Genomic DNA, 27442 nt, shown 5'->3' with positions numbered 1-27442 from the left:
AGTAGCAATCTACATTCCAAAGGGATAGTGTCAGAGCAGTAGAGAAGGGATGACCAATGTCTTGACCCTCTAGCCCTCTGACTCACTAGTCTGTCCTCCACTGTCATTGAGACAAGAGACAGCGCAAAGTCCTTCACTTCCAACAATTTTAATGGGACAGTTTAGCATGTGTAGTGTTATATGCAGCTGCCTTGTGCATTCTGGTTATGATTCCTCTGCCTAAGTAATAGAGGCTTGAAAGCAATTCTATAATTCTTAAAAGTTTAAGTGCAAAATTGTATTACACTGCTACACTTCCAAATACTATTCTGCCTCCCACCAATGTTTAAATCCAATTTTGAAGAGAGTGCTTTACACAGGACATCTAATCTGGTAGTTCTGTAGTATAGATTAAAATGGCAGGTTCTTAATTGGGATTTTTCTCTCCTCCTATTAGACTGGCAGAGAGCTCGCAATCCGACCCAGTGGCAGCAGACACATCAAAAAACAAACATTTGTGGTACATGCTGGAACAGATACAACAGGAGACATTTTCTTCATGGAGGTAGAGACTTGATTAAATGCTAACAAAACTGCCCTTATTGGATTAAGTGATGATTCCCATTTAAGACTCTTTCTGTCTCCAGGTGTGTGATGATTGTATTGTGCTAAGAAGCAACATTGGCACCGTGTATGAACGCTGGTGGTATGAAAAACTCATCAACATGACATACTGTCCCAAAACTAAAGTGCTTTGTCTGTGGAGGAGGAATGGCCAGGAAACCCAGCTGAATAAGTTCTACACCAAAAAGGTATGTTTTCCCACAAGCTCTGCTCACAGAGGATAGAAACAACAGTATTGTACAGGACAACCTGGGACTTGTCTGTTTTTGAGTCTATCCCCAAGACATTTGGTGCAGTTAGCCAGCAGCCAGCTTGCAACATGATAACTTCTGGTAATGGTGTGTCACCATAATTTGTTTCCATGGGTCCAGTTGCATCATTTTCTGCCCATGCCAGTGACATAGTTTCTGGGAGTGGACTATGGTTACCATACTACTTGAAAACATTCTAATATTGGGTTTAGGATGGAATAAATGAAGATGCAGTTAGAATCCCTCAGGGGTCAAACTATATGTGACTTTACATCTAAATAGCCAATGAAACTAGTTATGAAGGTAGAATGCCAGCAGGGAAGGGAGTGCTTCCCAGTGTATTGCACGGAGTGTTGCATTTATGACTATCTCCCTGAGGGACAGAAGTTGTGGGTGTGTGCTCGATGCCTTCTGGCTCTCAGGGAACAAGTAGGTTCCCTCAAAACCAAGGTGGCTGACCTGAAGAAGCTCAGAGAGACAGAGAGGTATGTAGACGAGACCCTCCGGGATGTGATAGAGGCAACACACTCCCAGGCTAACAGCTCCTCTGCTGTCATGTAGAATGAAGGTCTTGGGGAAGGAGGACATCAGTCTGAGGAAGAGGGGAATGCTCCCTTGGAAGGGACCTCTTTCTTGGGTGATGCATCCATATCCTCTCGCACAGAGGATACTGCTCCAGGGGCAGAGGCCTCCTAGTAGTAAGCAATTTGATTGTTAGGTGCATAGAGAGATGGGTTTGTGACCCACATATAGACCACACAATGACCTGCCTGGTGCAAAGTTTGCGGATGTCACGCAGCATCTAGATATGCTGTTAGGTATTCCGGGTGAGGAGTCAGCTGTCATGGTGGAACATAGGAAGCTGCCATATACTGAGTCAGACTATTGGTCTATCTAGCTCAGTATTGTCTTCACAGACTGGCAGTGGCTTCTCCAAGGTTGGTGCACGTTGGCACCAACAATAGTGCGAAATGCAGCCGTGAGGTCCGGGAAGCCACATTTAGGCTGGTAGGTAGCATAATGAAATCTAGAACCCACAGGGTAGCATTCTCTGAAGTGCTACCTGTTCCACGTGCAAGATGAGTGAGACAGGCGAAGCTGAGGGGCCTCAAAGTGTGCATGGGATGATGGTGCCAGGAGGAGGGATTTAGATTTTTTAAGCACTGGGATACATTTTGGGGCAAGCAAAGCCTGTACAAGAGGGATGGGCTCCACTTGAACCAAGATGGAACCAGACTGCTGTGCTTAAAATAAAAAAGGTTGTAGAGCAGCTTTTAAAATGACACTTGGGGGGATTTCTGACAGGAACTAGGTGCTGAATCTGATTCAGCAAGCAAAATCCACTAAGTTGTGAGGGTGCAAATATTTTAGATATACCAGAAGGGGACAAATTAGAACCAGTAGCGCAGATGGAAGCACATGGCAGCTGGTCAAAAAGCCAACACCAGGTAAGAGATTTGGCACTTAGGTGTTTATCTGCTAATGCCAGAAGCCTCTGAGCCAAGATGGGTGAGCTGGAGTGCTTGGTTGCTCATGGAAACCTAGATATAGAGGGCATAACGGAAATGTGGTGGAATGGTGAGAACTAGGGATGTGTAAAATGTTTCAATGTCTTAATGTTTCAAATCGAAAATGGACAGTTTGGAGCTCGAAACAAAACACCCTCTAAATAAAGGTCCTGTTTCACGCTTGGAACAAAACAAGCCCGTTTCGATTCAAAACATCTTGCTATTTTGGCCACTTTGGAAGCCTGTTTTCCCCTTGCTGATTGCTTTTGGCATTGGCTTCATCTTATGGAGGTTTGGGGAAAAGGTTAAAAATGTGTTAAAAATCGCCTTCTTGCCCATTTATTTTGTGGGTTGGATGGTAGGTAGCACCCATCATGCCCTACGTCCCAACCCACTTTGGTGTCCCTAGGAGCTACCTGTTGGAAACAAGGGGACAAAGAGAGGCAGAGCTGTAATATTGGCTGACTTCAGTTACCCTCACATAGACTTGGCAAATGCATGTGTGGGTATTGACAGAGAGGCCAAATTTCTATACATGCTAAACGACTGTGCCTTAGAACAGTTGGTTGTGGAATCAGTCATAGAAAACGCGACCTTGGATTTAATCCCGAGTGCTGCCCAGGACCTGGTGCGAGATGTCAGAGTTATAGAACCATTGTGGAACAGTGAACATAGTGTGATACAATTCAGCTTATATGCGAGTGCAGCACTGCCAAGGACGTCCAACACAGACCTCTCAAAAATGAGGGAACTGGTAAAAAGGAAGCTGATAGAGAAAGTTAGGAGGGTTAAATCACTCCAGAAAGCATGGAACTTATTTAAAACCACAATAATAGAAGCTCAGTTGCAATGTATACCAAGACGGAGGAAAGGTACCACCAAGAGGACACCAGCGTGGCTAACAAGTAGAGTCAGGGAAGCTATTAAAAGGAAGAATTATTCCTTCAGAATATGGAAGTCCTGCTCAAATAAAGAGAACAAAAAGGAACATAAACTCTGGCAAAATAAATGCAAGAGGACAATAAGGTAAAAGTAAAGTGTGCCATCGAGTCAGTTTCGACTCCTGGCGACCACAGAGCCCTGTGGTTCTGTTTGGTAGAATACAGAAGGGGTTTACCATTGCCTCCTCCCATGCAGTATGAGATGATGCCTTTAAGCATCTTCTTACATCGCTACTGCCTGATATAGGTGTTTCCAATAGTCTGGGAAACATACCAGCGGGGATTTGAACCAGCAACCTCTGGCTTGATAATCAAGTCATTTCCGCGCTGTGCCATTAGGTGGCTAATAAGGGAGCTAGAAGTGTCAAGGAGAATAAAAACTTCTTTAAATATATCAGAAGCAGAAAACCTGCTAGGGAGGCAGTTGGACCATTAGATCATGAGGGCATGAAAGGGATTTTTAAGGAAGATAAGGAGACTGCAGAAAAGCTGAATGAGTTATTTGCATCTGTCTGCATGATGGAAGATACTGGCCATATACCTTCTCCGGAAATGATTTTCTCAGGCTTCGAGGCTAAAGAACTGGACCAATTTTAGGTGACAAGGGAAGATGTTCTAAACTGTCTTGAAGAACTAAAAATTAACAAATCACCAAGGCCAGAAGGCATCCACCCAAGAGTTCTGAAGGAACTCAAATGTGAAATTGCTGATCTCCTAGCAAAAATATGTAACTTGTACCTACAATCAGGTTCTGTACTAGAGGAGTAGCTAATGCAACTCTGATTTTCAAAAAGGGATCAAGGGGGAATCTGGTCAACTACAGGCCCGTTAGCTTAACTTCTGTGCCTGGTAAATTGTTGGAAAGCATACTTAAGGACAAAATTGTTAAACACGTCGAAGAACAGACCTTGCTGAAGGAGAATTAGCATGGCTTCTGCAAGGGAAGTCTTGACTCATTAACCTTTTGGAGTGATCTGGATGACAGAGTATACTTGGACTTCCAAGAAGCTTTTGACAGAGTTCCCCACTAAAGGCTCTTGAGTAAACTTAGCAGTCATGGGATATGGGAACAGGTTCGTGTGTGGATTGGTAACTGGTTGAAGGACAGGGAACAGAGGGTAGGAATAAATGGACAGTTCTCTGAATGGAGGGAAGTAAGGTCCCCCAGAGATCTGTATTGGGATCAGTGCTCTTTAACTTGTTCATAAATGATCCATAATTTGGGGTAAGCAGAGAATTGGCCAGATTTTCAGATGACCCTAAACTGTTTAGGGTAGTGAAATCCAAAGCAGATTGTGAGGAGCACCGAAAGGATCTCTCCAAACTGGGGGAGTGGGTGACAAAATGGCAAGTGTGGTCTAATGTGTAGTTCAAGTGTAAAGTGAGGCATATTGGGGCAAAAAACCCAACTTCACATAACAGTGAAGGGGTCTGAGCTGTCAGTGACTGACCAGGAGAGAGATCTTGGGGTCGTGGTGGACAGCTAGTTGAAAGTGTTGACTCAGTGTGTGGCAGCTGTAAGAAAGGCAAATTCCATGCTAGGGATCATTAGGAGGGGATTGAAAATAAAATCACAAATATTATAATGCCCTTATTCAAATCTATGGTACTGTCAAGTAGCTGCCTGCCAGCTGCCCTGGCAGCTCTTTGATCTTGGGGAGAAGTACCAACTAACCACTGAGCCTCAGCTTGCTCCTTTGTTAATGCCAGGTTCGTCCAGAATAAATAAAAAATTATCCATGATCTGATTATGGATAAAGGGGCTAACCTGTCATTCTGTGTTTCCTGTCCTTCAGCCAGTTACTGATCTGCACATGAACCTGTCCCCTTATCTCATGACTGCTAAGTATCTGTGACTATCATACAGTGAGGGAAATAAGTATTTGATCCCCTGCTGATTTTGTCCATTTGCCCTCTGACACAGAAATGACCAGGCTATAATTGGAATGGTAGGTTTATTGTAGCTGTGAGAGACAGAACAACAACAAACAAACCCTCAAAAGCCCAGTGCCCAAAAGTCAGCGATGGATTTGCATTGTAGTGAGGGAAATAAGTATTCGATCCCCTATCAACCAGCAAAATTTCAGGCTCCCAGGTGTCTTTTCACTATATGCAGGTAACGAGCTGAGATGAGGAACGCCCTCTGTAAGGGAGTGCTCCTAATCCCAGCTTGTTACAGTACCTGTATAAAAGACACCTGTCCATAGAAGCAAGCAATCACTCAGCTTCCAAACTCACCACCATGCCCAAGACCAAAGAGCTGTCGAAGGATGTCAGGGACAAGGTTGTAGACCTGCACAAGGCTGGACTGGGCTACAAGACTATCGCCAAGCAGCTTGGTGAGAAGTTGACTACAGTTGGCACGATAACTCGCAAATGGAAGAAACACAAAATAACTGTCAATCTCCCTTGGTCTGGGGCTCCATGCAAGATCTCACCTCGTGGAGTTGCAATGATCATGAGAACGGTGACAAAGCAGCCCAGAACTACACGGGGGTAACTTGTCAATGATCTCAGGGCAGCTGGAACCATAGTCACCAAGAAAACAATTGGTAACACACTACGCCGTGAAGGACTGAAATCTTGCAGTGCCCGCAAGGTCCCCCTGCTCAAGGCAGCACATGTACAGGCCTGTCTGCAGTTTGCCAATGCACATCTGAATGATCCAGAGGAGAACTGGGCAAAAGTGTTGTGGTCAGATGAGACCAAAATCGAGCTCTTTGGCATCAACTCAACTCGCTGTGTGTGGAGAAGGAGGAATGCTGCCTATGAGCCCAAGAACACCATCCCCACCGTCAAACATGGAGGTGGACACATTATGCTTTGGGGGTGTTTTTCTGCTAAGGGGACGGGACACCTTCACCGCATCGAAGGGACGATGGACGGGACCATGTACTGTCAGATCTTGGGTGAGCACCTCCTTCCCTCAGCCAGGGCATTGAGAATGGGTCGTGGATGGGTATTCCAGCATGACAATGACCCAAAACACACAGCCAAGGCAACAAAGGAGTGGCTCAAGAAGAAGCACATGAAGGTCCTGGAGTGGCCCAGCCAGTCTCCAGACCTTAATCCCATAGAAAATCTGTGGAGGGAGCTGAAGGTTCGGGTTGCCAAACATCAGCCTCGAAACCTTTCTGACTTGGAGAGGATCTGCAAAGAGGAGTGGGACAACATCCCTCCTGGGTTGTGTGCAAACCTGGTGGCCAACTACAAGAAATGTCTGACCTCTGTGATTGCCAACAAGGGTTTTGCCACCAAGTACTAAGACATCTTTTGTGAAGGGATCGAATACTTATTTCCCTCACTACAATGCAAATCCATCGCTGACTTTTGGGCACTGGGCTTTTGGGGGTTTGTTTGTTGTTATTCTGTCTCTCACAGCTACAATAAACCTACCATTCCAATTATAGCCTGGTCATTTCTGTGTCAGAGGGCAAACGGACAAAATCAGCAGGGGATCAAATACTTATTTCCCTCACTGTAGATACTTGATTTGGGGAGGCTGGTGGCCCAGTCTGGTCCCAGCTTCTCCCTCCAGGGTACTCTGTTGAGTAGCAGCTGAGAGGACATGGGTGGGGAGGTGGAGTGGCTTTGGTCTTTAAGAACATCATATCACTTACCAGGTTCCCTGTTGAAGTGTCAGACCATACACAATGTGTATACTTAAGTTTTGGGAACAGGGATAGACTGGGCCTTTTTTTGGTGTAGCAATCAGCCTGCTGTCCAACAGTCCCTAACTGAGTTTACAGACTTGGTCTTGGACTTGGCATTGGAGTCTCCCAGGCTTATGGTGGTAGGGGACTTTAACGTTCACCTCAAGACCAATTTGTCTGGGGCGGCTCAGGAGTTCATAGTGGCCATGACAACTCTGGGCTTATTCTAAGTGGTCTTGGGACTGACACATGTTGCTGGACACACACTTGATCTGGTCTTTTACTCTGATTATGGTGGTATTCCATGGGTGAGGTCTCCTGTGATTTCCCCATTGTCATGGACAGACTACCATCTGGTTAAGGATGGACTCACAATCATGTCCCACCTCCACAGGGTTGAAGGGCATTTAGGATGGCTCGCTTGAGAAGGTGATTGGATCTAATAGGATTCCAAGAATCCTTGGAAGGATTTAGTTTTGACTCTGCTGGTGATCCTGTTGCCCAGGTGGAGAACTGGAACAGCAAACTCACCAGGGCAGTAGACATGATAGCTCCTAAGTGTCCTCTCTGACCCACTTCAAAATTGACCCTTTGGTATATGGAAGAACTACAGGAGCTGAAGAGGCAAGACAAATGAGTGGAGTGCAAGTGGAGAAATACTCAACTCGAATCCGACAGATTACTACATTGAGCAAGGATGTGGATAAGCTGCTTGAAACGATGTGGCCTTTCACCCGTTCTCTTGACCCTTGCCCGACATGGCATATACTATCTGCCAGTGGGGTGGTTGTAAAAAGCCTGGCAGATATTATAAATGCTGATCTGAAGGAGGACAGGATGCCGTCCTCTCTTAAGGAGGCAATCGTTAGACCTCTGCTGAAGAAGCCTTCATTGGATCCCTCAGAGTTAAGCAACTATAGGCCTGTCTCCAACCTTCCATGGTTGAGCAAGGTAATTGAAAGGGTGGTGGCCTGAAAGCTCCAGACCCATTTAGACCCATTTCAAACTGGTTTGGGGGTGGGTTATGGGGTGGAGACTATCTTGGTTAGGCAGATGGATGATCTCCAATGAGGAATTGACAGAAGGAGTGAGACTCCTTTTGGATCTCTTGGCAGCTTTCAATGCTATCAACCATAGTATCCTTCTGGAGCGTCTGAGAGGGTTGGGAGTGGGAGGCACTGCTTTGCAGTGGTTCCACTTCTACCTCTCAGGCAGATTCCAGATGGAATCCTTTGGAGTTGTTCTTCAAAATGTGAACTTTTATATATTTTATAGGAGCATAGGAAGCTGCCATATACTGAGTCAGACTATTGGTCTATCTAGCTCAGTATTGTCTTCATAGACTGGCAGTGGCTTCTCCAAGGTTGCAGGCAGGAATCTCTCTCAGCCTGATCTTGGAGAAGCCAGGGAGGGAACTTGAAACCTTCTGCTCTTCCCAGAGAAGCTCCATCCCCTGAAGGGAATATCAGTGCTCACACTTCTAGTCTCCGATTCATATGCAACCAGGGCAGACCCTGCCTAGCTAAGGGGACAAGTCATGCTTGCTACCACAAGACGAGCTCTCCTCTACATGAAACTGCTGGGAGAGATAATTGGGAGATGTGGTGCAAGGTGTTATCAGTATGCTGATGACACCCAAATCATCCGGAGAGGTTTGTCTGCAGTTGCCACCAGCTCATATGGTGGCTACACAAGGATGGGCCTTCTCTGTTGCTGCCCTGAGACTCTGGAATGTGCTCCCTGGTGAAATAAGAGCTTCCCCATCTCTGACAACTTCTAAGAAGTCTCTAAAGACACACTTATTCACCCAAGCTTTTAACTTGACTTGTGGTTGTAAACTGTTTTAAGGTTATAATTCCTGTCTTAATCTTTTTTTATGTTGTTGTAAACCATCCTGAGATGGAGGTTTGGGGCAGTGTACAAATATAATAAATAAAAATCTGTGTAATTCTTTGCCACAGGATGTGGTGATGGCCACTAGCTTGGATGGCTTTAAAAGGGGCTTAGACAAATTCATGGAGGACAGGTCATCATTGGTATAGTTTTGGAGCTGTTTAATGACTGGATGGAAATCAATATAGATTGGTCCCACCTTCTTTCTTTAGCTTTTTGATTATAGGGAAGCCACTAGTCTGGTGGCTATAGGTCACCTCCAGCCTCAGAGGCAAGTTGCCTCTAAATACCATTTGCAACAGCAGTAGAGAAGGTATAGTGGGCCACTGTGTGTTGCTGGACTAAATAGGCCTTGGGCATGATCCAGCAGGGTTGTACTTATATTCTTAATTTGGCCTCAGCATCTAGCAACTTTTACAACACCCTCACCCCACTCCCCTTGTTTTCTCCCTTAAACATTTCGTGGTTTGCTCTGGCAAATCGCCAGAGGAAATGCTCTTCAGCCACAGCTGCCTGTTTTGGCTGCTAAGGGAAGATAGCCACCTACCTTGCTCCTGCTGCTGGAAGCCAGTGCATACAGAAGTTAGGCAGAGTGTGAACTGCCCCATTGTTTTCCCATCTTCTTAATGTCACCGTGTTACTCCACTTCTTGTAATTCATCAGCTCCATCCATGTGGGGAGCAGTGTATTTTCCCTATAATAAAAAAGCTAAAGAAAGAAGGTGGGACCAATCTATATTGATCTCCATCCAGTCATTAAACAGCTCCAAAACTATACCAATGATGTTCATTATCTCCTGGTTGGGATGAACAAGCCTTCCTCTGTTGTAGGTGGTTATGTTTTGCCTAGCTATTACTTTAAATGAGTACAAAAATAGTACTATTACTTTAAATGAGAACCAGTGTATGGCACAACTTTGGCCCTCCTGCAGATGTTGGACCACAACTCTCATCACCCCTAAATATTGGCCAGTGTGGCTGGGGATGATAAGAGTTGTACTCCACAAACTGCTAGAGAGCCGAAGTTGTACAGTCCTGGTGTAGTGGATAAGTGTTGTATCTTAACTGGAGAGACCTGGGTTCAAACCTTTATTCATCCTTGAAGTGTCGTGGGTGAATTTGGGCCAATCACCATCTCCTAGCTAAACGTATTTCACTGGGGTGTTATGAAGACAAATGTGATAATCTATATACACCACCCTGAGCCTTTTAGAGGAGAATTGATTTACCAATGTGATAGGTAAATATCTACCTAGAGGTTCTACTTTGTGTTCTCCCTTATTTTTCTTCTTGTCTTGTTTGGCAAGAAGAATCTCTGTATTGTAGCTGCAGAAATACTTTTTTACACTTGTGCTTTTCATCTGTTGTAGTGCCGGGAATTATATTATTGTGTAAAAGACAGTATGGAGCGAGCAGCAGCAAGACAACAAAGCATAAAGCCAGGTAACAGCCTTTCATAGGGACTCTGTTTACCTCTGGGGTTCTTGATGCAAAAAAGGAATCTTTGTGATTTTTCAATTTTGTTTGTGCAAAGATACAAACAGTTAGGGGAAAACGTGGATGTAGACATCAGGGACACACATAGGCATCTCCAAATACTGAAGGATAGGGTAGAGGGAAGTATTTAGTTTCTTTGGCTATGCTCACAATGAACAGGGAGTTCAGTTTCCAAACCCACTATAAAGTCTTAATGCTCTTTAATGTCCGTACTGTTCACACTGAGAGGGGAGTTAAAATGAAGAACGAGAGCTAGAACCCTTGTTGTCTGTGTTGATGTTAAAGTGGTAAGACCTTCTCCTTCCCATGGTGACTGTTTACTATAGTGTGTGGCCACTTGCAGGAAAAAACAGTGCTATGTACAGTACTCCTGTTTTGAAAATGTATCTGAAAAGTACAAAAGCAAGCCATGCCCTCCTGAATAAGTGCCTAATGTTTTCCATTTATAGTCGGGTTAACACAGCCTCTAACACATACTGAAATGACTTGTTAGTTAATTTCCATATGAAAGAATTTAATAGGCACAAATGAAAAGTCATGATTACTAGAAGTATGTTTAGCTAGATTCCATCTGAACCTGAAGTTCTCAATATTTCTTAGGTTTTGAAATTTTGATAATCTCTTAAAGCCTGGAAAAATAACTTTAGGGCAACACATTCATTACTTTGAAACTTGTCACAGTCAGAACAATTTATTTTGTGTTATCACCCCAAAGATTTGAGATCTTCCTATAATTATCTATGCTGTAGAAGCTACAAATATGATGTGGCTCTGTTCTGGGAAGAGGATTTCTTGTTGGGATACTTGTACAATAAGAGCATGCTATGTGTTTCTGTGTATGGAGATCACTATATCTGGTTGATTTTTTCTCTTTTGTTCCTTTGTTTGCTTCTGCATTGCAGGCCCTGAACTAGGTGGGGAATTCCCAGTGCAGGATATGAAAACGGGTGAAGGAGGGCTCCTCCAAGTCACTCTGGAAGGAATTAATTTGAAATTCATGCACAGTCAGGTAGGAAATAACCCTTCAACAGAGTATTTGAGCATGAAGCTTCTTGATGTACACCAGCATACGTGTTTCCTCTTCCCTGCACTGGCAAGGGGAAGGAGAAAGGGATACACATATTTCCTTTCTAGAATTAGAGGATCTCAGAAAGGTATAATATTTTAAAAACTGTGTATGAGATATTGACTCTGAGTACTGGTAAGCAGAATTCACAAACTGCCTATTGCAGGCCAATAAAAATAATGATGAGGCTAATGGCTGAAAGCTTTTTTCCTGAAAAGATAGACTTTGTTTTCTGAGCATCTAGTTATACAATAAGGATGTTCATTCAAGCTTTTTTTCACAATGCTGTAGATGAGGAATTCCCCTTTAAATGAAAAAAAGTACAATGCGGATAATGATGATGATGATGATGCAGACTCGACGGTATTAGATTTCCAGAAAGACCTCCAGCAACAATTAACAATCTTCAAATGCTCTAGGCAGATGGTATAAACATCACACAAAAACACATATTTGCCCGGCTTATGGAGCCATTCACTCATGGCTTAATTCTGGTGTATTCATGTCAACTTATTGTTTGGAGGTGCACAGTAGAATTGGTATCTGCAAGCTATTTTTAACAGATGTTCCTGCATTATGTCTAATTAGTTCTCAAAGAGGAGATTCATCAATATGCCCAGACACAAAGAGAGTCTTGTGCAGATGTAGACATATTATTTGCTCCCCTTTTAAAATACAGCATTACCTTGAGGTGTAGAGGAAACACAAATGGAATTGTATGCCACTCTTTGTTCTTTTCTCTGGATGTATTTTCTTTTTGCTTCTTTGATTGTTGTTTTTATTTTGCTTTGTGTTCATGTTTGTTTTGCATATGTTGTAGATTATGTTTTAGGGTCATGTATGTGAAAGAGAGAGATGGGGAGTAAGGTTGGTCAGTCAGTCTCTTGTGCAATGTTTTGTATTCTTTAAGCTTAGCCACCCCTCTACTGGTCCCCATAAGAGCACCGGGTTGAGATCCAATGAAGCTGTATGTACATGCATGGGAGAACTAAGCTTACAAATGGAGGCTTATTTTGAAGTTTCCACTGCAGTCTCATGCTCTGCTTCAGTGGGGAAGCCACTTCTCGATTTTAAACCATTTAGAACAAATAGCTTTTTTTGGATTTCATCCCTGGTGCAACTCATTTTCTGACTGTTGTTGAGCATCCGTTTCTTTAAATATATAGAGCTGAAGTTAGGGAGTACAGAAAACTAGTGACCAAAAAACCATTATGTCAGCCTGCTTCCGTTGGATTTTGGGTCATTTAGGGTGGAACTACATGTTACCTTTACAAACTTGTGTTTGCCAAAATAACAGAAATGCAGGGATTGGGGCATTTCTAGGGGGAAATTCACCAGTCTGAGTGAGCTGTTTCCTTCTGGCCTGTCAGAAGATAAATGTCAAAACACACACACGCACACCGTGCAATTGTTTTCATTTCTGGTCTCAAACCCAGCTGGGATGCAGGCATTTACAGAGGAGAATTGGTGGGCAGGGGAAGGCTTAAGGACCTCTGCTCGCATCTGTTGCCTTCCTTTGTTTGCCTTATGACATGCTGTTCCATCCTTAGAATAGAAGCAAGTAAACTCCATGTAAGTTTTCAAATGTGTATTAATTTACAATTTATATACCTTTTTATTTCCCCCACATAAGCCACTTATTAAGAGGAATGTATCAGTCACCTGGGCTCACTGTTTCAGAACATCCAGACATAATCAAAATTGTTCCTGTTATCCCTGGAGCTCTCTGAATGCGTTTGTGTTGCATAGTCTGCAATTCAACAGTAAATATTGTTGCTGTCCATTGATATTATTTCATTGTGAATTTATGGGAATATTTTGTTTATTTTCTTCAGATTTCTGCTTTGCCTTTTCCCTAGGGCGAGTCACAATATTTAAAAAACACAAATGTGCAAATAACTCTATAAACAAACCGTAAGAGAGATGAAAAATTCAGTAAAAACTAAATAAAAATCCCAGCTAAGTACCTTCCCTGCCCACAACAGCTTACCTGTAATTGATGTCATGAAAATGCAAACCTTATTATGGGGTAACTCTGTACCCCCAAAACTGACATTGTTGAGGTCATGGGGTAATTGTGTACCCCTCCCACTTAGCCAATGAAAAAACAGTGACACTATTAAGTAACTCAGAAAAAAATGCTTTATTTTCTTAGGCTTAACTAACCAAAGGAAAACACATTAACATTTTTTCATTAACTCATAAAAAACCTTAATTTTCAGAAGAATGCTTTTTTAATCAAAATATTACAAAAATATTAGAAAAAGCACATTAACAATATTAAATTATTAGCAGTAACCATTCGGGGGGGAAACTTATGCCAGAAAACACAGATCAATACTTCTGTTTTACACAGTCAGCACATAGCTGCATTGTAGTGAAGTGGACAACAAAATAACAGCTTTAGACTTCCTGGGTACATAGGAAACCATGGTCACTTCCCCATCAAAAGCAAAAATATATGAAAACTGTTCCCTTCTGGAACATGGTTGCATTTCATTAGGAACATCAGCATTTCTCCTGATAGTACCTAGGTAAGTCAGGTCTTCTTTTCGCAGACTTTCTGCTAGGTCTGTACTGGTGAAAAAATCATCACCACCATATTCCTTCCTGAATGGTACCATGGCTGAACAGGTTTTTCTACAACATGGGTATCTAGCTGTTCTGCATGCTGGTGTCCAGGGGTGGCAAGTAGGTCAGATAACATTTGTTAGGTATTAAGGGTTAGAAAAACTGAAATAGTACCAAAGTTGCCATTATGGTGAACTTTGAATGCACCCTGACCAGTAGGTCACCTACAAAACATATTGAGGAATTACACAAGGGGCAGTCATTGCTAGGTGCCAAGAGGTTAAAAATGTGGAACGTTTTTTAAATTTGCCATTATAGTGAACTTTGAATGCACCTTGACCCATAAGCCAACCAAATAAAACTTACAGAGGCAAACCAAGTCCTAGAAGAATATATTTTACTAAGATAACTAACTCAGGGGTATGATTGTACCCCTAATGGGGCACACTTGTACCCCAGCAATTCTTTTAATAATGGAGGCAAAACCATTATGGTAATAACCTGTTCTTTGCAGATTTTGTTTACTAGGGTGTCACTGGCAATGTCTTTAATGGACAACATTTTAGAATTAAGAAACCAGAATTAATGTTTTGAGCTTCTAAGGGCACTGAAATACCCCTTGGTAGCTGGTGAAGGTTGAATTCTTGCTCAGATTTTGAATTAGTTGGGTTTCTAGGAGGAGGGAATTGGTTTATGCTAAAGCAGACACCAGAAGCAGCTCTACAGATGTGTTTTTGTATGAACTTGTGGAACAGATAGGACAAGGTTGTCTCTTGCGTATGTAGAATTCAAGTGATTTGAGACTTTCATAGATCAGCTTCAATTCGTATCATGCTTGGAAAGCTAATAGAACACCAGTACAGGTCCTAAAGTGCCAGTTGTGATTATAACCTCATCTCAGGAATTTGGCCTCCATGTTTTGCTCCTGCAAATGGATATGAATGGTACTCAAAAGAATGTCACATGCAGAACACATTGTATTTGTTTGCAATGATCTTAAGATCAACACTGCATTCAAATTAACATTGAGTGTGTGTGTGTGTGTGTGTGTGTGTGTGAAATCTACTATTAGAATAGTAATTATGAAAGGAGTTGACAGAGCATAGACTGCATCCTGTATTTTAATAGCCCAGTTCTGGGCGCTTTCCAGATTAGCTGCTTCTTCAGCAGCAAAATGCTTCCATTCTGGCAAGTCGCATTCAAAACGTAAACAGTAGGGGGAGCAGTCTTGCAGCAACTAACAACCAGAAAAAACAGCAACTTTTTCACACCAGATATGTGACGTCCTAGCTCTATTTTGCAGCAATTAAATTTGAAACAAGGCATTGGAAATGTGGACGGCACCCTGCTGTCTGCGTAGGGACTGCGGTGTCACGACGCAGGAAGTATGGAAACACACTTCCGAGATACATCCTGACCCTGTTGTAGGGTCTAGTCTGGAAAGCACCCTGGGGTTTTATCTCAGAAAGTCCATGTTTTATTAAACAGATGCAAACTTTCCTGTGACTGTTCTGGATGGAAGTCTTACATTGTTCTCCTTAGTGGCCATTGTTTTTAAAATTAAGATGAAATTGTGCCATTGCACCCATTCAAAATAAATTAAACTTAAGGTAAAGGTAAAGTGTGCTGTCAAGTTGATTTTGACTCCTGGAGCCCACAGAGCCCTGTGGTTTTCTTTTGGTAGAATATAGGAGGGGTTTACCATTGCCTCCTCCCATACAGTATGATGCCTTTCAGCATCTTTCTATATCACTGCTGCCCAATATAGTACCAGCAGGGATTCGAACTGGCAACCTTCTGCTTGTTAGTCAAGCATTTCACCGCTGTACCATTAGGTGGCTTAAGTTACTTCATAATCCTTTCTCAAGGTCCCTTCCCATCTTTTTGACACACTGGCTGGCATCCTAACAAAGCATGCATGCTTCAGTGGGCTGCTGGCAGACGCTGGGAGCCCTTGCACAATTCTCTCAGTCCCCCTGCATGCACTGTTGTGCAAGAACCCTTAGAGTTTGGAGTACTGCCTGAGCTCTGGAAGTACTCTATAAGAGCAAAAACACACGGCTGACCATCAGCAATCTATTTCCAATTTTACCGAGCAGTCTGAACGGTAAGGGCTCTTGTGCAACAGCATGTGCAGAGGGGACTGGAGGAATTGTAGGAGATTCAATTCAATTTGTAGGAGAAATCATTCCTAGCATGATTTCCATGCTAGGAATCATTAGGAAGGAGATTGGAAATAAGAATGCTCATATTATAATGCCCTCATACAAATCTATGGTGCGGCCACATCTGGAGTACTGTGTACAGCTTTGGGCACTGTATCTTAAAGAAGGATATTGTAGAATTGGAAAAGGTACAGGAGAGGGCAACCAAAATGATCAGGGACCTGGAGCACCTTCCTTATGAGGCTAGTCTACAGCATCTGGGGCTCTTTACCTTGGAAAAGAGGCAACTAAGGGGAGACATGATCAAGGTGTATAAAATTATGCATAGAGTGGAGAGGGTGGACAGAGAGAAATTTTTCTCCCTCTCTCACAACACTAGAACCAGGAGTCACCCCATGAAACTGAAGGTTGGGAAATTTAGGACCAACAAAAGAAGTACTTTTTCACACAGAGGTTATTTATTTATTTATTTTCCTAATACTTGTTACGATGTTTTCTCATTGGGAAATGTGTTTCCTACTGCTAGCTAAAGCTTCTATTGGAGTTACTAGCATTGTATGAAATATGCCTGTGCAAATGTCACATGCACTTACTGGGAAGCACCCAAGACATCATTGAGGATGAGAAACATCATCTTCCCCCTACCTATGCCATTTCCGGGAACTATTACATTGTTTTTAATAGCTTTTTATTTTGTTTGATGTTGACTGCTTCCCACTGTACACAAAATATATAGATACTCACATAACTTTATAAAAAACAGCCCTTTAAGCAACAGCCTTGCTCTTTCTTTCAAAGTAATTTTTTCAAGGCTGTGAACTTGAAAAATGATTTGTGGCGCTATAGCATATATTCCACCTCCTTAGGGGTGTGTCTGTGTGTGTATTGTGTGTTAAAGTGGCCAAACAGTCTGTATTCGTGCAGCAATGCACTTCCTGTTGCTCCCTTAACCCCCTGACCCCCATTGTCCAGCAACAAGGCCATTCTCCCCTTATGTTAAGGGGATGACTTAATGTACTACTGGCACTTGATGCAGAAATGCAGGTGGGATTGTTGTTGTTGTTTGGGAAAATCTTAGAGCTGAAGTATGAATATATGATTTTCCTTATGAACCCTTTCTACATAACTGTAAGTTGCCCCTTACCCAGAAAGAAGCAATTGTGGCCACACTTTCTAAGATGTGTATGGATGTGAGAGAGAACACTTTGAGCCATGAGTGGGATTGTTACAACCAGAAAGCATGCTTATTTTCACAACATTGGTTTCTGGGTCATAGAGGTGAAAATCTGCTCTTTTGTGTCCCCCCCCCCGGCATCTTGTTTTAGCACTTAATGCCAATCTGCAATCTGTAAGTCCTGAGTTGATGGTGTCGTCAAGTGTGGAAATACAGTCAACTCCTGGATTGGGTGGGAAGCATGGCACCTCTTGCCTGCCCTCTGTGCTGGAGGAGGATGCATGGAGAGGCAGACATTTATTGGGCTGGGGCAAGACCACAAATGCCAAGCCAAATTTGGGAGCAGTCTGTGTCCCTCCATTGGTTGCATTTCAGGGTGTGTTGGTGTTTCTTTTTGCTGTAACTCAGTTGAGTGCCTGAAGGGGATAGCAATGTTGGATATGTCAGAGTTACTAACTCCTTCGTTTCTCTTCCATGCTTTCTTCTCCTGCAAGGAGCGGAAGGTACTCCATCTTCTGCTGTCTTCGCTTTTTAGCCTTTAAGTTGTTTGTTTATTTTCTAGCCTTGTGGCAATTTTTTGATTTTGATTTTTGAATTTCCCTTTCTTTTCATTTAAATAGTAAACTGTAGTTGAATGGGTAGTATGTGCTACAACATTCCAAATTATAACTGCTGTGGTGTGTGTTTTTGTTTTTGTTTGTTTTAAGTATTCTTTTCTTTTATATTAATCCACTTCCCCCCCACCCTTCTTGTTTTTCTTACAGGTTTTCATAGAGCTGAATCACATTAAAAAGTGCAATACAGTGCGAGGAGTCTTTGTCCTGGAAGAATTTGGTAATTACATTATTTTGATATTGGGTCTGTACTCGCATGGCAGTAACTCAAATTTTCAGGCTTGTCAGTCAGTGAGCTGTATTTTTATATGTCAGGCTTTTTTCTCCCTCTTGGGGTAGGATGGTAGGGACAGACAAGTTGAGGATCAAGCAAAGCCCTATAGACTATATCTGAAAGAGTTGGTAGAAGGGTTAGTGACTTTTTGTTGCTTGAGACAAGTCTGAATAGAGTAGATGCAGTGGCCATTGGTTCTGTTTTCATAGGAAACCCATTTTCTGCTTCAGAAAGGAGGAGATATGATAAAGGGATAAGAGGTAGAGAGAGAATTTGTGTCACAACAAGTGAGTGGGTGTAGAACTTCATTCAGACAATTTAAAATTTACTATTAGCCTTGATGGAGTTATTTGTATCAATATTCATTTTTATATTCTGAGTTTGCTGAAAGAGGAGGCCATGTAATATAGAAAAGGATTCCAGAATATCACCTTCTGAAGGTGGTTCTCCAGGACAACCTTAGGAAATACTTGCTTTGGTACAAATCATGAGGTCAGTTGTGCAATGGCACTGTGCTTGTTTGTAAACAATCCATCCCACTTGCACAGCACAGTTGTGCAAGGGATTTGCACAAATATGCTACTGAGACACAGGATCCAGATGACTGCCCAGAGCATTTGCTGGTATTTTCTGGTTGACTGAAGCTACACAAGGCTTGGGGAGTGGTGTTGGCGATGAGTCATTCTGTGCCACGCAGCTTCTGCTTCACAAGGTACCTTGCTACCTCTTTTCCTGCTTCCTTTTGCATAAACACTGTACCTGGTGTTGATGATTCTGCATCTATAGCTACACATTTTTCTAGTTTCTGGGTGTTTATTGTACAAGAAGAAATTTGTAAAAATGTTTCAGTACTTGGTTAATTTTTATTCTGTTAAGTTTCATTTCCATCACTCCTGTCCTACAAATTCACAGCACAAGCCTAAGCATTTTTATTCAGAAGCAAATCCAGTTAAATTCATTGGGACTCTTAGCTCTTTAGTAAATGTGTTTAGGATTGCAGCCTTAGTGTGAGGTTAAGCAGTTTTGTGTGTGGTTATCTTGCTGGATTTCGGAGCAGATATCTGTTTTTTACAAATATGCAAACATAATATTTTGGGAACAGACAGCATAGTCACTAATTTGCATCAGGGTCCTAAAGAGAGAATTGTACCCCTCTTCACCTTTAGCTACCACACATCTCTCTCCACAAGCTGTAGAATCTGTGTTCAAATTCCAACTGCAAAAACTCCCTCTACGTGGGTCTCTGTCTCTCTCTCATACTCTAATGCAGTGTTCTTCATTGTAAGGTCTGGGGGTCAGTATCAACCCTGTGTGTGGCCCCCGACTAATTGGTTTTTGGGCCTCTGTGAAGCTGTGTGAATACACTGCCCAGTCTCCCTGACACCGTTCTCACCATTCAGTGCTGCACTTTGCCCAGTGTGTGTGTGTGGGGGGGGGTCCCTAAAAGGGAAATTGAGTTCTCTTGAGCCCTTGCACCATCTTGGAAAGTGTACATGGAGGGAAGCATAGCCCTTCCCAGTGTTTTCACTATTGTTTATGTATTAAGAGAACCAACTTCTTAATTAAGATTGTCTCAAATGAAATTCATGGTCTTGACTGGGAGATGGCTAAATATACCTCACAAAGAGAAAACCTGACCATGCAGCCTGTGGAAGAACTTGATAATTATATGAGTTTGTCTTTGGTTAGTTCAGTGTACATTTGCCCTTAGCCAACCTGTGATCACTTAAGAACATAAGAACAGCACAGCTGGAACAGGCCTAAGGCCTCTCTAGTCCAGCATCCTGTTTCACACAATGGCCCACCAGATGCCTCTGGGAATCCCACAGGCAAGAGGTGAGGATATGTCTTCTCTCCTGCTGTTGCTCCCCTGCAACTGATATTGAGAGGCATCGTGCCTCTAAGGCTGGAAGTGGCCCATAGACACCAGACTAGTTGCCATTGATAGACCTATCCTCCATGAATTTGTCTTAAGCCCCTTTTAAAGCCATCCAGGCTCATGGCTGTCACCACATCTTGTGGCAGAGAATTTCATAGATGAACTATTCACCATGTGAAAAAGTACTTCCTTTTGTCGGTCCTGAATTTCTTGACCTTCAGTTTCATGGGATGACCCCTGGTTCTAGTGTTGTGATAAAGGGAGAAAAATTATTTTGTCCACTCTCTCCACTTGATGCATAATTTTATAGACCTCTATCATGTCTCCCCATAGTCGCCTATTTTCTAAACTGAAGAGCCTCAGATTCTGTAGCCCTGTCTCTTCTGTAGCCATGTCTCATACCCCTGCTAACTGGGCAAAGAGGCACCTTTTACCATGGTGATTCTCTTTATTTAGCAGGGGGAGAGTAACTGGCCCTATCCACCCCCAGCACAGTACTTCCAGTGACTGTTGCTGGGGTCTATCTTATGTTTCTTTTTAGAATGTGAGCCCTTTGGGGACAGGGTTCCAACTTATTTGTTTGTTTGTTATTTCTCGGTGTAAACAACCCTGAGCCATTTTTGGAAGGGCGGTATAGAAATCGAATTATTATTGTTATTATAAGGAAGGTACTCCAGGTCATTGATCATCTTGGTTGCCTTCTTCTGCACCTTTTCCAGTTTTACAATATCTTTCTTTAGCTATGGTTACCAGAACTGTACGCAGTACTCCAAATGTGGCTGCACCATACATTTGCATAAGGGCATTATAATATGAGCATTCTTATTTACAGTCCCTTTCCTAATGATCCCTGGCATGGAAATTGCCCTTTTCACAGCTGCCACACACTGAGTTGTCACTTTCAATGAGCTATGCACTACGCCCCAAGATCCCTCTCCTAGTCAGTCACCAATAGCTCAGATCTCAGTGTATATATGAAGTTGGAGTGTTTTGCACCAAAATGCATTACTTCACACTTGCTTACTATAAACCACATTTGCCATTTTGTCACTGACTCCCCCAGTTTGGAGAGATCCTTTTAGAGCTCCTCACAATCTGCTTTGGATTTCACTACCCTAAATAGTTTAGTATCATCTGCAAATTTGGTAACTTTTCTGCTTACCCCAACTTCTAGATCATTTATGAACAAGTTAAACAGAACTGGTTCTAGTAAAGATCCCTGGGAGAGCCAACTTCTTACTTCCCTCCACGTAGAGAACTGTTCACTTATTCCTACACTCTGTTTCCTGTCCTTCAACAAGTTACCAGTCCACACATGAACCTGTCCTCTTGTTCCATGACTGCTAAGTTTACTCAAAAGCCTTTGGAGGGAAACTTTGTCAAAAGCTTTTGTCCAGGTATACTGTGTCAACCAAATCACCTTTATCCACATGCCTGTTACCACTTTCAAAGAACTCCAAAAGGTTAATGAGACAAGACTTGTCCTTGCAGAAGCCATGCTGATTCTCCTTCAGCATGGCCTGTTCCTCTGTGTTTTACATTTTTCTCCTTAAGTATGCTTTCCATGCTTAACACCAAAGCACCAAAGTTAAACTAACCAGTCCAGAGTTTCCCAGTTCCCCCCTGGATCCCTTTTTGAAAATCAGAGTTACATTAGCTACTTTTCAGTCTGGTACATAGCCTGATTGTAGGTACAAGTTACATATTTTTGCTAGGAGATCAGCAATTTCACATTTGAGTTCCTTCAGAACTCTTGGGTGGATGCCTTCTGGCCCTGGCGATTTGTTAATTTTTAGTTCTTCAAGACAGTTTAGAACATCTTCCCTTGTCACCTAAAATTGGTCCAGTTCTTTAGCCTCCAAGCCTGAGAAAATCAGTTCCAGAGAAGGTACATGGTCAGTGTCCTCCGCCAAGAAGACAGATGCAAAGAACCTGTTCACCTTTCCTCAATCTCCTTATCCTCCTTAATAATCCCTTTCATGCCCACATAATCTAAGGGTCCAACCACCTACCTGGCAGGTTTTCTGCTTCTGATATATTTAAATATGTTTTTGTTATTCCTCTTGACACTTCTAGCTCTATGCTTCTCAAGCTCTCTCTTTGCATCTCTTATTGTCTCCTTGCATTTCTTTTGCCATAGTTCATGTTCCTTTTTGTTGCCTTCATTTGCCTTCCATTTTCTGAAGGAATTCTTCTTCCCTCGCTAACTGAGCAAAGAGGCACCTTTTAAACATGGTGCTTCTTTTTATTTAAGAGGGGGAGAACAAGTGGCCCTATCCATCCCAAGCACTGCATCCCTCCAGTGGCTGTTGCTGGTGTCTATCTGATGTTTCTCTTTTAGACTGTGAGCCCTTTGGGGATAGGGAGCCAGTTTGTTTGTTTGTTTGTTTGTTTGTTTCTGTGTAAACTGTTTTGGGAACTTTTGTTGAAAAGCGGTATATAAATATTTGTGGTATTTGTACCCTGACTCTACTATTCGGAATGCAGGCATCATCCTGAAATTGGTGGTACCTTTCCTCCTTCTTGGTATACATTCCAACTGAGCTTCTATTATTTTGGTTTTGAATAAGTTCCATGCTTTCAGGAATGATTTGATCCTCCTGACTTTCCCTTTCAGCTTCTTTTTAACCAGTTCCCTCATTTTCAAGTACTTTCCTCTTCTGAAGTCTAATGCATCTTGTCTTGGACTTCCTTGGCAGTGCTCCACTCACATATAAGCTGAATTTGATCACATTATGGCCACTGTTATCAGCTTTGGTGGCGCAGCAGGTAAGCAGCTTGCCTAGGGAGTGAGAGACTGTTAGTTCAAATCCCTGCTGGTGTGCTTCCCAGATTGTGCCTAGTAAATATATATTTGTAGGCACCTATATCATGCAGCAGCAATATAGGAAGGTGCTGAAAGTGGATGCTCACTTCAGTGACCATGGCAAAGGCATCATCTCACACTGCATGGGAGAAAGGCAATGGCAATCCACTCCTATATTCTACCAAGAAAGCAACGTGGCTCTGTGGTCGCCAGGAGTCAACACTGACTCGATGGCACACTCTTTCCTTTCCATGGTCACTGTTCCCCAATGGTTCTATAACTCTGACATCTTGCACCAGGTCCTGGGCATCACTCAGGATTAAGTCCAAGGTTGCCTTCTCTATGGTTGGTTCCACAACCAACTGTTATAAGGCACAATCATTTAGCATGTCTAGAAATTTGGCCTCTCTGTCAATACCTGCACTTGCATTTGTCCAGTCTATGTGTTGGTAACTGAAGTTACCCATTATTACAGCTCTGTCTTTCTTTGACTCCTCTCTGATTTGCTTTTCCAATTCCAGGCCACTCCCAGCATTTTGATCCAGAGAGCTATACTAGTACATCCCTAGTAACACATTTCCTTTCAATCCTTATATTGTCACTTGTAATGAATTTGTGGAGTACTCCAGTACTCCTAGGTTTTCTAGCTTGTTGGATTTTATCCCCCCTTTAATATACAGTGCTGCTCTGCCCCCGATCTGCCCCCCCTATAATTTTTATAGAGTTTGTATCCAGGGATAACAGTTTCCCACTAGTTCTCACCCACTAGTTCTCACCAAGCACTCCAGCTCACTCAACGTGGCCCGGAGGCTTCTGGCATTGGTATATAGACACCTATATACACCTATAACCCCTGCCAACTTGACAAAGAGGCACCTTTTAATGTGGTGATTTTCTTTATTTAGCAGGGGGAGAGTAACTGGCCCTATCCACCCCTAGCACAGTACCTCCCATGACTGTTGCTGGTGTCTATCTTATGTTTCTTTTTTGATTGTGAGCCCTTTGGGGACAGGGATCCATCTTATTTATTTATTATTTCTCTGTGTAAACGTCCCTGAGCCGTTTTTGGAAGAGCAGTATAGAAATAGAATAAAATAAATAAAATAAATAATATACGCCGAGCCTCTTATCTAGTGTTGGCGTGTGCTGTCTCCCTTACTTTGTGTCAAGTAAGAATTCCTTGAGTCCACATTCACCCTTCTAGCCTTAGAGAGCTGCTGGCTCTTTTAGACTAAATGGCAAACAAGCAGAAGCCAGTTTTAAATATTTGACTGCATTCTGAAAACTGTGCTAGAACTGTCCTTCTCCTAACATTAGGTCTTCAGGATCTGAGAAGGAGACCACCTGGCATCTGTACATGGCAGGAATTCTTAAAAGAGAATTAGAACCAGTATTTAATTAATTTTAAAATTCCTAGTCTATTATATTCTAACAGCTTGAGGTATACAACAATTTTAAGCAAGTAATCTAAACGTCTATTATAATGAGAGCAAACCCCTACCCTTTTAGGTAACCCTGTCCACCAAAATATACCACAATCTTAGAGCATTTATTATTGGACTTTTAGGAGAAGGGAGTTCCATTGTTGTGGAGTCAACTCTGAGCTAGCCAAGTTACTGTATAGATGTCGTGTGTGATGTGGTGATCGCCTGACTTCAAATATCACAATGTATCATTGCTGATATGGTAAGGCAAAATACATTAGAACCTGAAATAGCCAGTACTAAATTCATGAGGGTGTAAAAATCTTCCTTGCTTGAGGCATTGTTCCAAGTTTCATATATATTGGTTCACTATTTATTCAGTGGTAGCTCCTGGTTGTAACTACAGCAACTGGAAGTCCAACCAAGTGAAACGTTGCACAAATAAATTGAGAAGGCAGGCAAATTATACAACTCATGGATTTAGCATGTTGGAGCATCAGAACATGTAAGCACAAAGGATGAAATCCAGGGCCACATGGTCTGTAACTGAGTAAGTTTAGAAAACTGTAGACTTGCCCTAAAACAGAGAGAGAGATTGAGAGAGAGAGAGCGTGCCATCTTAAATCAGGATCTGTATTATAGGACAGCTAATGACACTAGTGGGCCACTGTGAGAAACAGAATGCTGGAACAGATAGGCCTCGGACCAGATCCAGCAGGGTTGTTGTTATGTTCTTATGGCTCTCCAATGGGGCCTAGCTTCATGACCCAACATGAGTGACACACTTTGAGTGGGTTCAGACAGTACAGCACCTTGGTTGAAACTGAGCTCCGTGTGACCTCCCTCAGCCCCAAGAAGTTTTTCACACAGGGCTTTTAAAGTCTTTTAGCTCGCATCTCCTCCGGAATGGAGGATGTGCGTTCACATATTGGGCAGATTTACCCCAAGTCCCTGCGAGCTATTGGGGAGCACTTCACATATGAGTCGGGTTTTTCACTGCGCATTAGAGAATCACCCAGTTTATATCCGGGATTAAACAATCTACTTTTTGTTTTGGGGATAACGTTGAGTTCGCAGTAAAGTCTGCTGTGTGGAGAACTCCCAGGAGTCTGTGCTCCCCCTCCCATCCCTGCACAAACATCTACTTCCTTTCTAGGTTAGGATAAGCTGAGATTGGTCGTGATGTCCAAACCTACCAATTCTCGGTTTATCTTAACCTATTTGCTTCAGAAGAGAACCCAAGATATGAATCTCGTTTCAACCCTCAGGTTCAGATCTTGGGTTCTCTAAAGCAAAAAGGTTAGAATAAGCTGAGACTGGTGGTGGTGACTGAGGAAGTAGATCTTGTGCAGGGATAGCAGGGGGAGCGCATGCTCCCAGGGCTGAAGGTGGTTGAGCAGACTTTTTCACCTGCGATTCTATGTGAAGTTTGAACCCATTCCATGTCTCCACTCGTACCTTCACTCACCACAGCTGGATTAAGTTGTGACAGAAGTCTGGGGAAGGAAAAGGATATCCAGAATCATTGGCCATCGTTGAGGGCAGTGATGATGGGAGAGCCAGGGAACATATCCTGTGAAAGAGCTGGTTCTAGATATGGTCTGTGAGAGCTGACTAGGAATCTATGGTTACACGGATGCGACCAGGGAACAGAGATAACATTTTTCAATAAGTTACGTAAGAAGGCTTGAGCCAAACAGAACTAGTCTAAGTTGCCCTGATCAGAGTGAGGCATATAGTTACGATTTATGTATAACCTCAAGATTTGAAAAACAAATCTTATTTCCTTTGTGCAACAGGTGGGCAGGACACGACTGACTGATTAATGTTGAGATTACACTGTAGGACTCGCTGATATACTCTGCCTTGCATGGCCATCATTCGGGCCGTTTGGTTAGTATGTTATGAAAATTCTAAGGCCATTAATCTGACTGGTGTGGAAGTTAGATATGAGATCATAGGGTTGTGGTGCACCACTAGAGGAAAGCTTTAGAGAAAGTAGAAAGTGGAATTTGAGTTACTGCTATGTATTCGTGCTTTATATTTTTGTGGCCCCTTCACTGTTGCTGCTATGAAAACCTTCATTCTCCAGCAGGTAAAGTGATGCCCCTGGTCCCAGTTTTTTTCCTAGTGCTTTGTATTCTTATTACAGGGGAAGAAACTTCAGGATGGTTCTTGTGTTCCTATTCCCTTTATCCTTCTAATTTAACATCAGAAATCAATACTATTCCTAGAAGAAAAACTATTCCCTTTTCTTGGTTTGTTTATTTTTAAACCTAAGAAACAGTTTTAACAGTGCTTTGATTTTTGTTTTCCTCTTGGTCTGTGTGAAAACACATATCTCTTTCTCAACCACATGTTTTCATTACTGTAGAAGCTCTAGTAGGGCCTTTTGAGTTGGGGAGCTGGTGACTTCAGTGAACATGATGGTTCCCCTTCTTCAGTCATTTAAGCATCAGAGGTTTTGCAGCTTATTTTCTGTTTTGTTCTCCCCTCATGACTGAGAGGAGATCTGCTTGGTTTTTCAAATGGTTATACTAACTGCAGTCTGTGCTTTGTTTTTTATCCTTGGTATCAGATACCAAGGGTTGGTGTCAGAATCATTTCATACCAATGAATAACGTAGTTCAGGCTGCAATCCTATGTACACTTTCATTGGAGGGAAACCCCACTGAATACATGGGTGGGTACTTCTGAGTAAATGTTCATAGGAGTGCATTGTCATAGAGGCTTTGCTCTCTTTCCAACTCCATTCACTGGTGTCTCTTGAGCATATGCATGTTTGAAACAGATGGATTTTTTTCTTGGATATCTCCAGAGATGTTGATGCTGCAATTCCCTGGGTCCAAACTACAGTCACATTTTGTTGTGTTAGAGTTCCGTCACTGTACCTCAGTGCATATTGCTTAATATTTATTGCATTGTATTAAACACTTCCCCTTTTAGCCTTTGTTTTGTCACGTATGAAAGAATTTGTGATTTCCCATAAGCATTCACACATTCACTTGTTCATAGACTGCCTAGCCTATTATTTTTTTTCTCATTAGGTATTGTGTTTGATAAGATATTTACTCGTCCTTCTCCATCTATCTCTATACAACTAATGCTTGGTTTCTTTTGGGAA

The 27442-nt window shown here is 42.5% G+C and overlaps 1 protein-coding gene across 46 annotated transcripts in view; it reads left to right on the top strand.

Moving 5' to 3' along the window:
* Positions 1–27442, top strand: part of MADD (MAP kinase activating death domain) — a 142539-nt gene that overhangs the window by 111010 nt on the left and 4087 nt on the right. For 44 of the 46 annotated variants that reach the window (XM_053287611.1, XM_053287632.1, XM_053287628.1 and 41 more), the window contains 5 exons: positions 437–544; positions 627–791; positions 10219–10291; positions 11248–11354; positions 18086–18155. In XM_053287611.1, the coding sequence (XP_053143586.1) occupies positions 437–544; positions 627–791; positions 10219–10291; positions 11248–11354; positions 18086–18155 (523 nt within the window). Of the gene's footprint in view, positions 1–436; positions 545–626; positions 792–10218; positions 10292–11247; positions 11355–18085; positions 18156–26117; positions 26212–27442 lie in introns of all 46 variants that reach the window. The other 2 variants (XR_008314315.1, XM_053287621.1) reach the window with 2 other exon arrangements.

Source organism: Hemicordylus capensis, chromosome 1, assembly GCF_027244095.1.
Source record: "Hemicordylus capensis ecotype Gifberg chromosome 1, rHemCap1.1.pri, whole genome shotgun sequence".
NCBI lineage: Eukaryota > Metazoa > Chordata > Lepidosauria > Squamata > Cordylidae > Hemicordylus > Hemicordylus capensis.
This window is presented reverse-complemented; position numbering and strand designations above follow the sequence as displayed.